Source organism: Oncorhynchus mykiss, chromosome 19, assembly GCF_013265735.2.
Source record: "Oncorhynchus mykiss isolate Arlee chromosome 19, USDA_OmykA_1.1, whole genome shotgun sequence".
Lineage (NCBI taxonomy): Eukaryota > Metazoa > Chordata > Actinopteri > Salmoniformes > Salmonidae > Oncorhynchus > Oncorhynchus mykiss.
This window is the reverse complement of record NC_048583.1, coordinates 38,654,105-38,674,498: the sequence shown is the minus strand read 5'-3', so window position 1 is coordinate 38,674,498 and position 20,394 is coordinate 38,654,105. Positions and strand designations below refer to the sequence as shown.

The 20,394-nt window shown below is 42.7% G+C and overlaps 1 protein-coding gene across 1 annotated transcript; it reads left to right on the top strand.

The window, feature by feature from the left end:
• The first annotated feature begins 251 nt into the window (after positions 1-251).
• On the top strand, positions 252-20,313 carry LOC110497783 (probable phospholipid-transporting ATPase VD). The gene is given in 20 exon segments (XM_036954749.1): positions 252-1,452; positions 1,455-1,572; positions 3,767-3,968; positions 4,415-4,500; positions 4,606-4,712; positions 10,061-10,192; positions 10,396-10,508; positions 10,591-10,843; positions 10,991-11,208; positions 11,392-11,565; positions 11,755-12,564; positions 14,779-14,905; positions 15,162-15,346; positions 15,447-15,702; positions 15,859-16,061; positions 16,181-16,381; positions 16,510-16,590; positions 16,834-16,938; positions 17,132-17,319; positions 17,466-20,313. Coding segments are annotated over 20 exon segments (4,083 nt in total). The 5' UTR covers positions 252-1,178; the 3' UTR covers positions 17,716-20,313.
• The last annotated feature ends 81 nt before the right edge of the window (positions 20,314-20,394 follow it).

Genomic DNA, 20,394 nt, shown 5'->3' with positions numbered 1-20,394 from the left:
TCTTCTCATCAGGGTGGCCAACCTATATTTCCTGTTCCTGGTGATGCTGAACTGGGTCCCGGTGGTGGAGGCCTTTCAGAAGGAGATCACCATGATTCCCCTGGTAGTGGTGCTCATCGTCATCGCCATCAAGGATGCCCTGGAGGACTACCGCCGCTACCGTTTTGACCAGAAGGTCAACAACAACATCGCCACAGTATACAGCGGGTCAGTGGGCCGGCTGGACAATAGTGGCCTGTGTTTATCTTTTTTAAGGGGAACATTCACTGTGTTGTTACATACTACTACATATATAGTTATGGAGTTGAGCCTTTAGTTATTACACAATACACATACAGAAAAATTAATTGTGTTACATAACAGTAATTATTACTGTGTTAATGAAAATGTTCTTAGTTACCAGAGAAATTACAGCATTACGACAGCTTTATTGATTTTATGATGCTAGCATTCAAATTGAAGGTCTCAAAACGTCTTGAACACAAACTTCATATCCTACAGTGTGCTGTGTTAATCAGCACCAAAGCACCATGAATTGCATACTGGGACTTTCTGTAACAGTAGGATCAAAGGTGAAGTAGCAATTTACATGATACAGCCTACAGTTCTGTATAACCATTAGCATAGCAAACATGAACACCTTTCTCACAGAGCCTAAAGCTGAGGACCGGTGGTCCTGGATCTGATGTTGATTATTGTAGATTCAGTTGTCTGTGTTACTGTATGTGGGATTAGGGAGCACCATACATACAGCACAGATAATCTATGGGGTTACTCATTTATCCATTCCTTTGTGCTGTCCAGAGTTTCACAGACCATCTAGGAAGTCATAAAAGTTCAACTTTGAGTTGTTTATGATGTGATGGATTGTGGAAGGGTGGCTCTTTTGGTCTCTTAAGGCAGCGAGGTGTAGTGTTAGTGATCAAGGTGTTAAACTCTCCCCTGCAAAGTAGATAGATTTTCTTTATCTAAACCTCACCCTGGAGATTCTGCATCCTGGATCAGGATAGACAACGACAGTAAAACAGAATAGGCGTGTGTATCAAGAGGCAGAGCTCGGTCGATCGTGAGTGGCTGGGAATACTGGAGAGATACAAAGGTTGGCTTGGATTTAAGTTTACCAGTAAGTAAACCCTCTGGATTTGAACTGGTGGAGTTTTTCACTGGTCTTAGGTATCATGTACAGCTTGGTGTGGCAAGTCCAAGGACAAAGTTCCAATCCGAATGACCAACTGGGGAGGAAGAGAAGGACGGTGGTGTCCTCCCTCACAGAGGATGAAGAGCTGACGGAAGTCCCCAAGTCATACAGCAGCAACAAGGTGAACACCACCAAGTACTCCTTCCTCTCATTTGTCCCCAAGAATCTGTTTGAACAACTCCATCGCTTCGCAAATGTCTGTTTCCTCTTCCTGGCAGCTCTGAACTTTATCCCAGTGGTCAATGCCTTTCATCCAGCATTATTCCCATTCTCCTGGTGCTGTCAGTGACAGCCGTGAAGGATCTCTGGGAAGACTATAGAAGAGACAAATCAGACAAGATCGCCAACGGACGCATCTGTGAGATTTACAGCAAGTAAATACACTGAGTGTACAAAACATTAGTTGCACCCCCTTTTGCCCTCAGAACAGCTTCAATTTGAATGGTGGACCATTCTTGATACACACTGGAAACTGTTGGTGTGAAAACCCCAGCAGCTTTGCAGTTCTTGACACACTGAAACTGGTGAGCCTGGCACTTATTACCATACCCGGTTCAAAGGCACTTAAATCTTGTCTTGCCCTCTGAATGGCACACATACACAATCCATGTCTCAAGGCATAAAAATGTTTTAACCTGCCTCTTCCCCTTCATCTACACTGACTAAAGTGGATTTAACAGGTGGCATCAACAAGGGATCACAGATTGACCAGGTGAATCGGTGTACATTCATGGTAGATCTGCGTATAGCAAAGTGCTGTTCATTATCTCTGAATTGGAGCAAATGGAATTACTACTGCTCACAAACTGGTTAAACTGCCTGAAAACAGTTTGAAATGCACAAGATCCGTTTATACTGTAGTTATTAGGAAAACAAACACCATACTGTACGTGTGCTTTTATTCGGTAAACTGCTCTGTTATGACATACTGATACTGTATGTTTCTGGAACATTCTGATAGCTATATAAGCATACTGGTCTGGGAATATTGCAAAGCATGGATAAATGTGAGATAACAGGTTAACAAACTGACTGGTAGTTATATGTGACAACTACTTTAACATGTAAACAAAACCTACAGACCTATAGATCTGCAGCTTCTTTTTTATACTTACTAAGGGCTGTATATGGTACCATCGAACTGACTAGCATGCAACCTAGAGCAGGTATATGCTGAACTGAAAGTAGGACAAATTGACGTAATCTCTACCTCTCTACAAAAGGTAAATCATATGATCTGTGATTGTAAAACATAATTATTGTGCCATGTGAGAGATGGACACACACATCACTCACTCAATTCCTCTGATGGCTCTCTGCACTTAAGGCCTTGACAAGAGAAAATCAATGTTCAATGGCTGAGTTCTCACTTGTTGAAACCTATCCCCTTTTCCAGAGTCTAGGAGTGAGTGGTAGAGGTAGCCTGTTGGTTCTTCCTCCCAGGTCTACATGTCCCACCATGCAATAGCTCACAGCCTCAGGTATAGTGAGGCCAGAAAATCTCTATAGCCTATCCACACCAACATACTTTATTCAACATACTCTTTCATGTTGGGTGAATGTAAACAGACCACATTATTACAGTAATTGTCTCTAACCAGAAAACTCCCAGTTCCTGCCAGGAAAAGGTGGTAGTGGTGGACAATGAGATAAATGATTAACCTTAAATTATATTCACACACCGGCCTGGTGGAACATTGTGTGTTTGAGAAGCCTTACACTCACGCCCTGTGATTGATTTGAAGACTTGTTTGTTAACACCCACCCTACCAGCTACAGGTAGCATTACAGTTGGTGTGGTTCCGTCATGTGCGTGTTACTGTGTACCCAAACAAACACCACACTCCCTGCTTCAAAGGAGCACACACACTGACTGTATACACAATTGAATCTTGACCCAGACCATAACACACAATGAGCAGGTTAAATGCAGCACATGTAGTTCATGGTTAGAGCGTTGGACCTAGTGGTTAGAGCGTTGGACTAGTAACCGGAAGGTTGCAAGTTCAAATCCCCGAGCTGACAAGGTGTCGTTCTGCCCCTGAACAGGCAGTTAACCCACTAGGCCGTCATTGAAAATAAGAATTTGTTCTTAACTGACTTGCCTAGTTAAATAAAGGTAAAAAAATAAATAAATGGTTGTCTGAAATAAATTTTCATTTTAAAGTCTCTCTTGTGGTGCTGAGCCCCATAATTAATTTGTAAAGGATTATTCCAACACACGATTACCTCACGGTCTTGTCTTGAGAGAGGTCACCGACTGAAATGTCAACAACAAAAAAAGTGCGGGGTTATTGTTGTCTTCTGGAGTTTTTTTTAAATGTGTAAAATACATAACCATGTTTAGGTGCTTTTAATGGTTGGTTAAAGGCATGCTCCCTTGCTTGTGTGAATACTGTTCATATGTATGAAATCTTTTTAATTTTGTTGTAATTCTGCTCCTGTGGTATTGTTGGCAACGTTTCAACCACAGAGGGTCTTCAGGCCTTCGTCATATTTGATAGTACTCACATGGTCCTACTCTGTGCCCTCAAGCAGTTAACAGGTATGTGGTATGTTTTACGATAGGAAACAGCAGACTTATGTGGACCAGCGTTGGCAGGACGTCCGCGTGGGGGACTTTGTCCGTCTGTCCTGTAACGAGATCATCCCTGCAGACATGCTGCTGCTGTACTCCTCTGACCTCCACGGCGTCTGCTACATCGAGACGGCCAACCTGGACGGGGAGACCAACCTCAAACAGAGACAGGTGGTCAGAGACCTGCCACAAGTATGTGGCTCACGTCGCTCTCATTGGTTTGAACATGCTGTTAACATTGTCATGATTGCACTTCAGTTTTTAAAAAAATTGAGGTTAAAGCATGCTTGCAAGAGACTGGGTGCCTCGCACCTGCCTAAACTAAACACTGCCGTTTATTGTACAGCTGAAGGTGGAGTGGTACAATAATAAAAAGTTTGATAAAACATGATGCAAGAAGCTATGATTTACCTGCATTACACAACTGTACTGTATATACGTGTAAAAAACTGTACACTTCCTGTAAAGGTATGGTGTAATGAAGAAGAAGAAAACAAAACATTTCAGACAAAAATATTGTCCTTGGGTCTAGCAGGAAAATAACCGCAGAATTTCACAAGGTACTCTATAAAAGTTCCAACCAGAATGCCTAGTAGAAATTGGAAATATTTACAGCGTGTGAGTGTCATCTGTTTCAGGGTTCCGAGTTGACTCCAGAGAACTTCCACAGTCGCATTGAATGCGAGAACCCCAACAACGACCTCAGCCGGTTTCGAGGTTACATGTGAGTCTCATTTTAGTCTGGTTTAATTGACTACAGATACTGTATGGAAACAGACTTAACTTTATCAACTTTTGAAAGGCAAGGTGACTTTCATGTTTTTTACAGGGAGCACCCCAGTAATGCTCGTGTGGGCTTACACAACGACAACCTCCTCCTGAGAAGCTGCACCATCCGCAACACAGAGACCATCATAGGCATCGTGGTCTATGCAGGTAAGAGGGTGAAACACTCCTCTATCCCCAGGTCTACCCCACGCTAGGGTTTGGAGTGTCCCATTATCCAACCCAGTTGTCTACATATTACAAGCTATACCTGGGCAACCAGCAGGACTGTGGCCATTGAGCACTGGAGTTGTGGTGCAGCCCTGATGTAACAGGCTATGCTGGTGAGAGTATAATCTGCCTCTAGTGTACTCAACACTGTACTTGAACCTTCTGTCATGAAGCCTATATAATGCTGCCTTTATGGATAATGGCTGTTAACCTCTTAGATGTAATGGCAAAATTTAGATTGTCGCCTAAATAGACATACCCAAAAGTAACTGCTATGCATGTGCAATTACATGATTCTGGTATATTTGGAAAGATATCTGGGAGATTGAGGAAATGATCAGATGGAGTTACATACAGTGCCTTGCGAAAGTATTCGCCCCCTTGAATTTTGCGACCTTTTGCCACATTTCAGGCTTCAAACATAAAGATATAAATCTGTATTTTTTTGTGAAGAATCAACAACAAGTGGGACATAATCATGAAGTGGAACGACATTTATTGGATATTTCAAACTTTTTTTAACAAATCAAAAACTGAAAAATTGGGCGGGCAAAATTATTCAGCCCCTTTACTTTCAGTGCAGCAAACTCTCTCCAGAAGTTCAGTGAGGATCTCTGAATGATCCAATGTTGACCTAAATGACTAATGATGATAAATACAATCCACCTGTGTGTAATCAAGTCTCCGTATAAATGCACCTGCACTGTGATAGTCTCAGAGGTCCGTTAAAAGCGCAGAGAGCATCATGAAGAACAAGGAACACACCAGGCAGGTCCGAGATACTGTTGTGAAGAAGTTTAAAGCCGGATTTGGATACAAAAAGATTTCCCAAGCTTTAAACATCCCAAGGAGCACTGTGCAAGCGATAACATTGAAATGGAAGGAGTATCAGACCACTGCAAATCTACCAAGACCTGGCCGTCCCTCTAAACTTTTAGCTCATACAAGGAGAAGACTGATCAGAGATGTAGCCAAGAGGCCCATGGTCACTCTGGATGAACTGCAGAGATCTACAGCTGAGGTGGGAGACTCTGTCCATAGGACAACAATCAGTCGTATATTGCACAAATCTGGCCTTTATGGAAGAGTGGCAAGAAGAAAGCCATTTCTTAAAGATATCCATAAAAAGTGTTGTTTAAAGTTTGCCACAAGCCACCTGGGAGACACACCAAACATGTGGAAGAAGGTGCTCTGGTCAGATGAAACCAAAATTGAACTTTTTGGCAACAATGCAAAACGTTATGTTTGGCGTAAAAGCAACACAGCTGAACACATCATCCCCACTGTCAAACATGGTGGTGGCAGCATCATGGTTTGGGCCTGCTTTTCTTCAGCAGGGACAGGGAAGATGGTTAAAATTGATGGGAAGATGGATGGAGCCAAATACAGGACCATTCTGGAAGAAAACCTGATGGAGTCTGCAAAAGACCTGAGACTGGGACGGAGATTTGTCTTCCAACAAGACAATGATCCAAAACATAAAGCAAAATCTACAATGGAATGGTTCAAAAATAAACATATCCAGGTGTTAGAATGGCCAAGTCAAAGTCCAGACCTGAATCCAATCGAGAATCTGTGGAAAGAACTGAAAACTGCTGTTCACAAATGCTCTCCATCCAACCTCACTGAGCTCGAGCTGTTTTGCAAGGAGGAATGGGAAAAAATGTCAGTCTCTCGATGTGCAAAACTGATAGAGACATACCCCAAGCGACTTACAGCTGTAATCGCAGCAAAAGGTGGCGCTACAAAGTATTAACTTAAGGGGGCTGAATAATTTTGCGCGCCCAATTTTTCAGTTTTTGATTTGTTAAAAAAGTTTGAAATATCCAATAAATGTCGTTCCACTTCATGTTTGTGTCCCACTTGTTGTTGATTCTTCACAAAAAAATACAGTTTTATATCTTTATGTTTGAAGCCTGAAATGTGGCAAAAGGTCGCAAAGTTCAAGGGGGCCGAATACTTTCGCAAGGCACTGTAGTTCAGAATACACAAGATCAAGCACACACAAAATACATTTTTTTTATTTTGAAAGTAATCTTTAATTGACAAGCTATAAGTGAATTATTGATGCCCAAACCTGGAAACGTACCAGATGGCTTCCACAACATGTGAACAATGGGATTGATAGACCTAACAACTAGAAATGGGCAGATGTTTTAGTAAGTGGTGTCAGGTGTGGTCATGGGACGTTTCCAAGTGTCCCTAAAACTCCCCAGAGTGGCATGTCTGTAAATGAGAGAATTCCAGTGCTATTACATATTTCCAATCCCTAAATGCTATTTGTTCAGTATAAAAACACAATTTCTACCATATCAACCTCACTCAAACATTGTGGTGGTGTTAAGGGGTATCCAGGGTACATTCAAGTGTCCTTTCAACCTCTCCAAAGTGTCCAAATGTGGTAATTGTACTGTTTTTGCACACTGGATGTGCCTAAAAGTAAAAGTTTCTACAACACCAACCTCTAACATTGTGGTGGTGTCGGGGGACATACAGGGGATATCCAAGTGTTTTTTCAACCTCTCCAAAGTGCCTGAACTTTTAGCCTAGGCATATCCAATGTATTGGTCCCACATACAAATTAACTGTTTATAAAAGCAACCGATATATATTCAAAAATATATACAAATGTCTTATCAAACAAACTTGGTTACATACGCGACCTTCACTAAAATAGAAATAAGCTGAACTATTTACAAATCCAGGTATAGATGATTGGATTTCACTTTCCCCATAGCTTGTGCATGCCGTGATAGTCTTTGAAAACAAGTGTCTTATGGAGGACATGGAAGTTGCCTATCAGAGCATCATATAGGTCGACACCCCCCATGCTGGCATTGTAGTCCTTCACAGAAACAGGAATAGGGACATTCTTCCTTTTTCACCCTCCTTGAGACATGGTTGTTATTGAATGCCTTATGCTGTGTGGTGAGCATGGTTACTTCCCTAGTGTCCTTCCGTTTCACAAAAAGCAGCTTGTTAGTCCTGATAGAACGTATGGTCCCCCTCTCCGCTGTCTGTCATGTCGTTTGCCTTGGTCTTGGGGAAACTGATTTTGTTAGGACGAATGGTGCCACAACTCCCTATTTTCTTTTTCAAGAGGTCTATGAAAAGTTGATGTGGAACTATCAGACATGGTGATTTGACATAGCAGTGAAGGGTGAATGAAGCCCTTCACTGAGGGGTGGCTCCCAAATGTCATCATCCAAATAGTCTGCATCCTCCACTCGGTGATGAATAAAATAAAGGGATATATTGTTAAGACACACAGAATTACAGTTGACTAAATTTACAAAACATTACTGTGAAGTAAAAACACCAAGCCTAAACTTTATCTGTAGTGACTCACATAGAGTGTGTGAAGCACAGACAAAATGCAAACAGTAACACTTTGGAGACAAAGGCAGGTGTGAGAACCACAAACAATGGCCATGAGAGTTTATTTATTTTATATCTTAATTCTTATTTTCAATGCCGGCCTAGGAACAGTGGGGTAACTGCCTTGTTATGGGGCAGAACGATAGATTTGTACCTTGTCAGCTCGGGGATTCGATCTTGCAACCTTCTTTCGGTTACTATTCCAACGCGCTAACCACTAGGCTACGCTGCCGCCTTAGTGGCCTCTCCAAACTATTACGATGAGGAAATTTAGAACAGCAAACAGTGAACTAATATTAAACAGACAACTACTTTGGAATTATATAGCATTGAAATGACTTGTAAACTAAATCCACAGCACAACAATCAGACAACGTATAAATACGAAATACATAGTCAAAAGTGGATCCAATCCTTCTAGAAAGCAATCTTCGTCGGCCCGAGACGAGCAAATCGCTCCCCTGATCCGAGTCAGGCTCTAGTATTTTATTCAAAGCTTCTATGTCGGTATACTTATTTATAGCGTCCTTCTTTTTAGTTTCCTGTTCGATATATATTCTTAGTTTTTACTTATTTACTTTTGAGAAGCCTTTTATGCTATCCTTTATGCTAAAGTGATCAAATTTAAACCAATGAAAATCTGCTTACAATATAATGTAGAGTGCTCGGTGCTGCAATATAATGTAATGTAACGTGCTCGTCTCTGAGGCAGGTAGCAACAGTTCGCATTACGCATAAAATGTTCTAGGCCTTGCCAGGTCAACTGCATAGCCTTGAAAAGCATATCTCATTGGCTACAAGACTGTCGATGAATCCCCTGTGTAATAGATGCACACTGAGCATAAACAGGACATATGTCATGCGCAAAGATAGTCACTCGGTGGACATTCGATGTTGACGTTAAGTCATGCTTAATCAGATAACATTGGCAATAGGCTAGATCTGTTCTTACCAACCTAGGGATTAATTTCAAACCCCCCATGTAGCTATAGCTCAAACACAAATTGAAGTTTACCTTGTAAGATGTTTGGTGAAAATGTTGTGTAAAATAAAATGTTTGACTCTCTGGGCTGGTGATCATTAACGGTAGGTCACAGGCAGACAAATAAGACATCCACATGATCTGTGGAGTCCTGGCTTTCGGTGTGAATCAACGTATTCCATGTTTATTTAGTTTATGCTTCACAACGCTAACCGGAATGTAGGTAGCAGACATTGAAATGAGGTAATCGGCTCGGCCTGCCCATATATGGTAGTAAGTCACACCAAAGATTTTAAGGCACAGATCAATAGCCAAGATACTCAGCTTTCCGCAGACACTCTACTGTTGCAGATTGGGGCTATCGTTCTCATATCAGACTGAATTGAATGAAACAAATCAAATAGGGTCCCCAAATATGGGGGCTTTACATTTAAGAGGTTAAGAGAACTACCACATTTCCTGCTGCCATAGTCTATATCAGTGTTGGCTGCTAGGAGTGTAGCCTGCCCCCAGCTCCTTTTATGCCTTGTCCCCATTAGACACATCAGGCAGGGCTGACAACTGCAGGCTAAACCTGTTTCTGCTCAGTCAGATAAGGTTTCTGCTTCCATTATTATTACTACAAAATCCATGCAAGCATACAGTTACACCAGCTCTGGTACCAGCAAGGGCTTTCTATGCACGCCATTCATCTCATCTTCCTGCATTTGCTATTGTGATACAGGGGAGAATCAACCTCTGACATCTTATGCGCTGCATTTCAGTGCCTATGCAATTTCATCGTAACAAATGTCTCTGTTGTAAGGGTACTATCACCTCTTCATGTTTATTTGACAGTCACTAACACAGGGTATTTTGACCCAGGTCTACTATAAAACCACATATACATGTATACAGCCATGCTTATTTTGTGTGATCTTGAACACAGGTCACGAGACCAAAGCCATGAAGAACAACAGTGGGCCGCGGTATAAACGCAGTAAACTGGAGCGCAGGATGAACATGGACATACTGTGGAGTGTTGTCCTGCTGGTCATCATGTGTCTGACCGCAGCTATAGGTCCGTACTGATCAGTATAACTTATCACATCGATATGAACACGTGTCTGTACAGCTGTATTTGGTTGCTGACCAAATCTATATGAACACAATGCTTATCGTGACCTACCACACAGTTATTGGTCTTTGCTGTTGTACCATAGCTATATAGTTTCTGTAAACAAGTCTTTTGACCACATCTATATAATTCTTTGTGCCCCTCAGGCCATGGTCTCTGGCTCAGGAACCTGGAAGAAGCTTCCTTTCTGATCCCTGACACCACATCTCCTGCCCTGGCTGGCTTTTACCTGTTCTGGACCATGATCATAGTACTACAGGTAGGTAGCACACTAAATGTCATAACACTGTGAGTCAATGTGAAAACCTGGCTCTAAATTTATTCAATTTTCTCCTCGGCAGGTGCTCATCCCTGTCTCCCTGTACGTGTCCATCGAGATTGTCAAACTGGGTCAAATCTTCTTCATCCAGAACGACGTGGACTTCTACAATGAGTACCTGGACTCCAGGATCCAGTGTCGAGCCCTGAACATCACAGAGGACCTGGGTCAGATCCAGTATGTGTTCTCAGACAAGACTGGCACACTGACGGAGAACAAGATGGTGTTCCGGCGTTGCACCATTGCTGGGGTGGAGTACCCCCACGAGGAAAATGGTGAGATGTCTCATTTAATTTTGCTACACCACTACCAGGGGCACTAATGAGAGATGGTATTGTGAATGTTTGATACCCTGAAACTAAGGATTTTGTACAATGTATTTAACCATTGCTTTCATCCCTCTGTGTCTATCTTTCTGACAGCGCGGAGGCTTGAAGTGTACAAGCAGGAGGACGACGAGGCGATGGGCCGCTCCCACACGCTCAAGTCACGTGCCAGCGCCAAGTCCCTGAGCTGCAAGTCGCTCAGCTGCAACCGCAGCTCCGTGTCCCTGCACACACTGACAGGCCACTCAGAAGGGGAGGGGGAGGAGACCCCCAGCCCCACCCTGCCCCGACATAGTGCCTTCAGTAGCCCTATGGTGAGACTCATACACCCAGTATTTCTTTAGTCATTCGCAATGAGACCCCCCGAAGATGCACGTTTTTTTGTTATAGCCAAGCATGAAGACACCTGATTCAGCTAATCAAAGACTTGGTGATTAGTTGAATCACACACAACTGACAGCATGGTATGAGTTGTCTAATTCCTATCTTCCATCTAGGAGAAGGATGTAGTCCCGGACCCTTTCCTGGTACAGAAGCTGAACTGTCTGTCCTCCCCGCTCTTCCTTTTGGCGGACGCCAGTATGGAGCTAACCTACATCGTGGACTTCTTCATGGCTCTGGCCATCTGCAACACGGTGGTGGTGTCCTCACCCAACCAACCCCGCCATGTGGTAAGTAACATAGCTTCATTCTAATAATTTTTAAAAGAATGGTAGATATTTTCAATGTTTTAACTCCAAACAATGTCCATTTGTAGTCCTCAAAGGGTGAAAGCACACACTGAATATAACAAAAATGTACATGTTAGAACAGGATTGGTGCCAATTCCATTAAAATGATCTTGTCAATTGCATTCCCAGGTCCAGGTGCCTGAGGTCTCCCGTACCCCCCTTAAATCCCTGGAGGACATCAAGATGCTGTTCCAGCGTTTCAGCCTCCCCCGCTTCTCCACACTCTCTCCTCCACACACTACAGAGAGTACTCGCAGCTTCACCGGCAGGCTCTTCGCCAGGGGCAAGCCAGCCTCCTTCACCCCCACCCCTTCCCCTATCCCCACCAAGAGGGGTACAGATCCAGACGGGGAGCCTAACTTTGAGGCCTCCATCCTGATTATCAAACCAGGGTTGGCTGGACCCCCTGGAGAGGATGGGGACCAAGGGGATGAGGAGGGAGAACATGGCTCTTGGAAAGGTGAAGAGGACAATATTGTACAACTCAACCCAGGGGCCTGGAGCGGGCTGGAGAACTCTAACGGAGCCCAAGACCTTCCCTGTGAACTTGGGGCAGACGAACTGATCTATGAGGCGGAGAGCCCAGACGAGGCGGCTCTGGTCCACGCGGCAAGGGCCTACCACTGCACCCTGCGGGGACACTCGCTGGAGCGCCTTCTGGTGGAGCTGCCGGGGATGGGCAACCTGGCCGTGCGCCTGCTCCACATCTTGCCATTCGACTCCACCCGCAAGAGGATGTCTGTGGTGGTCCGCCACCCACTCACCAAGCAGGTGGTGGTCTACACCAAGGGCGCCGACTCCGTCATCATGGACCTGGCAGAGTCACCTAAAGGTGCTGAGCAGTCAGAGAGCAGGCAGGGTCACATCAGAGAACAAACCCAGAAACACCTAGACAACTACGCCAGGGAAGGCCTTCGCACCCTCTGCATCGCTAAAAGGGTACAGACGTCTACAGTGGTTCTGCTTTCTGTACCAGCTTAGAATACAAAGGTTATTGTACTCAGAAGATTACATTATTTTCACACACTTATCAAACAAACCAAGAATATATTACCCCAAAATGTCACAGTGGTTGACTGGTGACTTGTGCAAACAAGTGTTTTATTTTTTTATTAGATTTTTATTGACCCATCTTCAGAGGACAAAATAAATAAATCAATGTTTTTTTGTAACATGTGTTTTGTTACATATACAGCACCAGTCAAACATTTGGACACACCTACTCATTCCACGGTTTTTCTTTATTTTTACTATTTTCTACATTGTATAATAATAGTGAAGATATCAAAACTATGAAATAACACATATGGAATCATGTGGTAACCAAAAAAGTGTTAAACAAATCTAAATATATTTTATATTTGAGATTCATCAAAATAGCCACCCTTTGTCTTGATGACAGATTTGCACACTCTAGGCATTCTCTCAACCGGCTTCATGAGGTAGTCAACCGGGAATGAATTTAAATTAACAGATGTGCCTTGTTAATTTGTGGAATTTATTTCCTTCTTAATGCGTTTGAGCCAATCAGTTGTGTTGTGACAAGGTAGGGGTGGTATACAGAAGATAGCCCTATTTGGTAAAAGACCAATTCCATATTATGGCAAGAACAGTTTCATCAAGACATGAAGGTCAGTCAATCCGGAAAACTTCAAGAACTTTGAACGTTTCTTCAAGTGCAGTCACAAAAATCATCAAGAGCTATGATGAAACTTGCTCTTATGAGGACCGCCACAGCAAAGGAAGACCCAGAGTTACCTCTGCTGTAGAGGATAAGTTTGTTAACGTTAACTAGACCTTGGATTGCAGCCCAAATAAATGCTTTGCAGAGTTCAAGTTACAGACACACCTCAACATCAACTGTTCAGAGGAGACTGCGTGAATCAGGCCTTCATGGTCGAATTGCTGCAAGAAACCACTACTAAAGGACACCAATAAGAAGAAGAGACTTTCTTGGGCCAAGAAACACGAGCAATGGACATGAGACCAGTGGAAATCTGTCCTTTGGTCTGAAGAGGCCAAATTTGAGATTTTTGGTTCCAACCACCGTGTCTTTCTGAGACGCAGAGTAGGTGAACGGATGATCTCTACATGTGTGGTTACAACCGTGAAGCATGGAGGAGGAAATGTGATGGTGTGGGGGTGCTTTCCTGGTGACACTGTCAGGGATTTATTTAGAATTCAAGGCACACTTAAACTGCTTTGCTACCACAATATTCTGCAGCGATACGCCACCCCATCTGGTTTGCGCTTAGTGGGACTACCATTTGTTTTTCAACAGGAAAATGACCCAAAACACACTTTCAGGCTGTGTAAGGGCTATTTGACCAAAAAGGAGAGTGATGGAGTGCTGCATCAGATGACCTGGCCTCAACAATCAACCGACAACAACCCAATTAAGATGGTTTGGGATGAGTTGGACCGCAGAGTGAAGGAAAAGCAGCCAACAAGTGCTCAGCATATGTGGGAAGTCCTTCAAGACTATTGGAAAAGCATTCCTCCTTAAGCTGATTGAGAGAATGCCAAGAGTGTGCAAAGCTGTCATCAAGGCAAAGGGTGGCTACTTTGAAGAATCTAAAATCGAAAATATATTTAGATTTGTTTAACACTTTTTTTGGTTACTACATGATTACATATGTTTTATTTAATATTTTTGATGTCTTCACTATTATTCTACAATGTAAAAAATTGTTTACTTTTTTTTTTAAACCTTTGAATGAGTAGGTGTGTCCAAACTTTTGACTGGTACTGTACATTTTTAACACATTTTTCATACATAGAGCTTTTAAACACAATATTACTTAACAGAAATATAGTTTTTTTTAAATGTATATTACATTTGGATACATAGTACTCAGACAGATCCAGGACACATTATCTAGTATTTTCATTCATAACTCTTATAGATCATGAGCTTTTAATTCTACCCCTTAGCTACTCTAAGTCCATCCCACCGTAAACCAGCCTTGCTTGAGTTCCATGTGCCATATATTTTTACAAAGATTCTGAACTTTTCTATTTGCATAGTATCCACAGATTGTAAGATAAAGTTGAATATTTTTGCTAAAAGTATTATGTTGTTGATTGATTGACTATGACTTTGAAAATCGCCCAACAGTGCTATTTGTAGGGTTTATTCTATTGTGCTAACAGGTTTTGGAGGAGGAGGAGTATGAGGTTTGGTTGAAGCGTCATGCGTTTGCGGAGACCAGTATAGAGAACAGAGAGGAGCTTCTACTGGAGTCTGCACAAAGACTGGAGACCAACCTGACTCTACTGGGTAAAGTGCCACACTCCACAGATATGTTTTATTTGCACCATTAGGAGAATAAGGGTGATTTATTAAATGTATTGCTAAAGTACTAGTCATAGGGTCCCAATCAATTAAAAGTACAGCCTGTAACTTTCATAGTCAAAAGTGCTGCTCCTACACTTGTTTATAACCTGAAGGGGGTGAATTCAAGCAGCAACTTGGTTAGGGGCTAGCATCAACCAACTGCAATGGCTGATTGTAGTGTTACTGTTTCTGTCTCCAGGGGCAACAGGGATAGTGGATAGACTCCAGGAAGAGGTTCCAGAGACCATCGAGGCACTACAGAGAGCAGGGGTCAAAGTATGGGTCCTCACTGGGGACAAACAAGAGACTGCCATAAACATTGCCTGTGCCTGCAAACTACTCAGGTCCACAGACCACCTGCTGACTGCTAATTGTGGTAGCAAGGTGAATGTTATCCTGATAGTCTGAATTATTTGTACTCTTTCAAATTACTTTCCTGTCATCCTGCTGTGTATCTTCCTTATCCTGGTGTGTGTCTCTTCAGGAGGCGTGCAAGGCCTTGTTGTTGGAGCTGCGGGCGGAGATGGAGTGCGGAGAGGCAGCTGAGGGTACGTCGGGCTTCACCCTGGTTGTAGACGGGCGCACGCTGGAGTTTGCCCTGCAGGAGGACCTGAAAGGGGACTTCCTGGAGCTGAGCCGGTGCTGCAGGGCCGTGATCTGCTGCCGCTCCACCCCCCTGCAGAAGAGCCAGGTGGTACGGCTGGTACAGGACCAGCTCCAAGTCATGACCCTCGCCATAGGTCAGTGGAAGAGTCAGTAACGCTTTAATAAATGAGTAGTACAGGATCTACTATATACATATTTATAGACATTTAGAAGGCATTATAAGTAGGAAAAGCCCTGTCTTAGTGTTTCAAATGTCGATTTCTCAAGTCTGGGGCATCCTTTTTGTCTAGGTGATGGAGCCAATGATGTCAGTATGATCCAGGTAGCAGATGTTGGCATTGGGATATCTGGCCAGGAGGGCATGCAGGCTGTGATGTCCAGTGACTTTGCCATCTCCAGGTTTAAACACCTCCGCAAGCTGCTGTTGGTCCATGGTCACTGGTGCTACACACGCCTGGCAAACATGATTCTCTACTTCTTCTACAAGAATGTGGTAAGAATATATCCTACTCACCCACACACAGACACACACATAAAGCCACATACACACTCACTATCTCTTTATTTTCTCTTCCTTCCTCCCTCCCTCCCACTCTCTTCCTGTGTGTGTAGATGTATGTTAACCTGCTGTTCTGGTACCAGTTCTTCTGTGGATTCTCGGGGAGTGTTATGACCAACTCCTGGGTGCTCATCTTCTTCAACCTCCTCTTCACCTCTGTCCCTCCCCTTCTCTACGGGATCCTGGACAAAGACGTGTCTGCAGACACCCTCATTAAGTTACCGGAGCTCTACAAATCTGGACAGAATTCCAAGGTATGTGAAGGTGGAATCTGGTAGTATTAGGACAAAGTTTTCCAACTCCGGTCCTTGGGTACATTTCTGTTTTAGCCCAGCACTAACACACAGACTAACTCATATCTTTTGTTTATTTATCTCTCCAGGCCTACCTCACTTCTACCTTCTGGCTGACAATGCTGGACGCTATTTACCAAAGCCTTGTCTGTTTCTTTGTTCCTTACTTTGTGAGTTGATTTACACTAGATTTGCACTAGTAGTTGTATTCTCATTGATGTATTGTGTTTTGTGTTCTGTGTCTACATTGTGTAATCCTATACCCTGAGAATGGGTCAGTGAGGTGGTGTTGTTCTCTGTAATCTGGGAGTAGTTTCGGTTTAATAGGGCATCATGCCATTCCCTGCCTATAAAGACATCAAAGGATTTCCTCATTCATAATGAACTTTGTTTTGATCTTTATTTTTGGTCAGGCATACGCAGGGTCGGATGCAGACATGCTCTCCTTTGGTTCTCCCATCAATGCCTCGTCCCTCCTCATTATCCTACTGCACCAGGTCATCGAGAGCCGCACACTGGTGAGACTCACACCTGACCTGACCCACCCATAGGCTGATAATGATACTGCATTTTGAAGGGGGCAACTAGTGGACTACACTAGTGTGAGGCATTTAACTATAAGTGCACCTGGGATCCTGTTATTCCATGTTATGTACTCTATTTATATACATATATTCCTATGTTGATCTGTGCTATGTTCCTGTGTTACAGACATGGCTACATGCATTATTGCTGATGGGTAGTGCTCTCTTCTACTTCTCTTTCACCCTGGTCTTCAGTGTGGTGTGTGTGACGTGTAGCCCCCCCAACAATCCCCTTGGTGTGGACAAGCTACAGATGTCCCAACCACTCTTCTACGGAGTGTGTGCCCTCACCACCATGCTGGCACTGCTACCAAGGTATACAATCACAAACACAGTGGTGCCAACCTTTTTCAGAGAGAATTGCTGCTTGATTTGAGACCCACATCATAAAACCATCTTTAAATAAATAAATAAAAACGTACAACTTTTATACCTTCCCATTCTCACTGCCACTCTTTCAGGTTCCTGTTCCAGGCCCTGCACAACAGCATTTGCCCCTCTGACACAGTGAAGGCTGCTCTGATGGACCAGCTCAATCCAGATGACTACTGTAGAAGGATGCAGCGCTGGAACCAGACCCAGGCCCAGAGTAAAACCAGAAGTCTCGTCATCAACGTGGAAGATTCAGACATCAAGGTCCCTGACCCTGACTTCAGACTCCCTTCAGAGCTGAAGGAAGGCAGTGCTACCACTGGCTCTTTGCTCTCCTGACCTCACAGAGGCTACAGGGGGTGGCTACCACAGGAGGCTGCTGAGGGGAGGATGGCTCATAATAATGTCTGGAATGGAGTGAATGGAATGGGATCAACCACATGGAAAACATGTTTGATATGTTCCATACCATGCATTAATTAGGTTCCAGCCATTACTTTGAGCCTGTCTTACCCAATTAAGGTACCACCACCTGTGGTGGCTACAGGGGGAGGCTGCAGGGTTCAACCCTAACACCCTTCAAAACTAGCTGTCTTGCATGGGTTGCTCACTGATGATGATGGTTAAGAACACCATGCTGTCTATCCATGGGAAAGAGATGGATATGTTTCTCACATGTGCCTAGAGTTGCATTAACATGGAGTCATGGATGTATAGCCTCTCCTGGTACTTGAGAAAAGATTGGTGATGTGGACTTTTTGTATTTTTTCTTATGTAACCTTTAATTAACCAGGCAAGTCAGTTAAGAACAAATTTTTATTTACAATGACGGCCTACAGGTGAATATACCGAATCCACACAAGTGCGTCGAGGGTAAAGACACATTAGACATTCATAAATGTGTCTCTGCAGTACGCTAGTACTTTGACACAATCAGGTGTGAGGCATAGTGCACTACACCCAAACATTCCGCAAGGCGTGGTCCATTCTGGTCCTCTTCAGAGTGCTCTGAGCATGTAGGGAACAGAATGCTAGTAGTTATCATAGGCTTAGTCCCCAGTAGCGAGCTACTCTCATAAGAATGCATATAGGTTGATTTAGCGACTGTTTAACTCCTCATCCTGTCACCAAGTTATGAATGGGAGCTGTGAAACAATTGTTATGTGACGTGAAGGGTGACAAGTTTCTTTTATTTTCATTCTCTTTTTTCATGAAAACATATGTACTGTACTACACTGGTTACATTCCTCTACTGAATCATGTTATGCAATCCCAGGTAACGTGAAGGAATATTTGAATGTTCTTTTTTCTGTCATTTACACTGCTTGGTTGAGAATTGGTGAAACGATATGCTGGAGTGTGTGCAATGTTTGGAATGTGTTTACAATCCTTGAGCTGCGTACACTTCTTTGTAAAGTTAGCATCAAGCTATGACTCGTTTTGTGTTTACGCACATCTCTTTGTTGTTGGTGTTTCTTAAACAAACACACCAAAATGAAATTGTGAACAACACATATTATTGCATATGAACCGGGGAGACGGGGAGGTCACATAGAGTACCAAAGTCATAATACCCATAAAATGGTTCCAATCGTTTTTCCGCCCTTCATTTTTCTCATAGGAGATTTTACAAACACTTAAAATAAGAGCTGTGTTTCACGTCACCCTGGTGTGATGTTTTGATAACTGTGTAAATCTCTCTAGGACAACAAGTGACTTTTTATCAATATATTCACATGTATTTACTTCCCAAAAATGAAATGCTAATTAGTTGCTAATGTGGCTATCATAAAGAGCTACAAATGCCATGGTGATCTGGATTAACTATCTGTCAGCTAAATTTAGTATTGAATAAATTGGTTACATTTATTTATATTTACAATTCTGTGAACTGCCGTGTGCAAGTTTTAATTAGCATTTTGGAATGTGAGAGTAAATAGAGATGAATATATTGATAAAAGTCACCTTGTCGGAGAGATTTACATGGTTATCAAACCGTCACACCAGGGTAAGCTTAAACAAAACACAATCCTTATTTTAAGCGTTTCTAAAATTCCCCATGGGAAAAATAAATGGTGGAAAAACTTTTCACCGCTAGGTTTTATGGGTATTATGACACCCCAATGCAGAGCTCTATAGTTGGGCAAAATCCAAATGCTGTACAGTGGCCTTACCCTCCTAACTACTGATCTCTGTGGCGTGTGTAGGTGATAACAGTATATAAATGTATGAATCACACTTGAATCTATTTTGACAGGAGTTTACTTGGATTTGGCATGGACCTGACATTTCCCACCACTATTACCTACCAACCCGCACTTAGCTGTAGTCATGTTCGGTAAAGGAGCCTTGAAGTCCATTTAAACATGGGCTGTATTGATTTATTTAACCTTTATTTTCTTATTGAGGTACAATCTCTTTTTCAAGAGAGACCTGGCCAAAGGGCAGCATACGTTTAGTTAGAAGACAAGGACCAAATGCAATGTAAATTTACACACTGGAAATTGAAAATGTAATGTGGGAAGATGATAGAGATCCTGGGGCTTCTAAAGCAAGACAACCAAAAGTGCAACTTAATAGGCTTAAGTACAGGAAGAGGGTTCAGATATGGCCCTCCTGTATGTGAAGTAGGCTTTACAAATGTTCTCTTGAGTTTGCCTGGACAATGCCATTGCCATTTATATCTGCTTCTGAGAAGTGACCTCAATGCAACTGCCTCTACCACATGCAAATCTTCTTTAGATCAATTAATCCTCAGTATTTTATGTGGTTAAATTAGACTCTTTTTTAAAAATCGTTTTTTACAGTAAAATCCTGCTTGTCAAATCCTACGCAACATGGAAAAGGCAGCTGATTTGACCTATAGTGAAATTGTAAAAGCGATGATTATAAATTAGTTGTGAACTTGTTTATAATAAAATCATTATTTTATATCAACTTACTTCCAAATGTGTGTACTGCTGTAAATATATTAGCAAATCACATGTTCTGTGTCATGTTTTTTTTTTTTTACTTAGT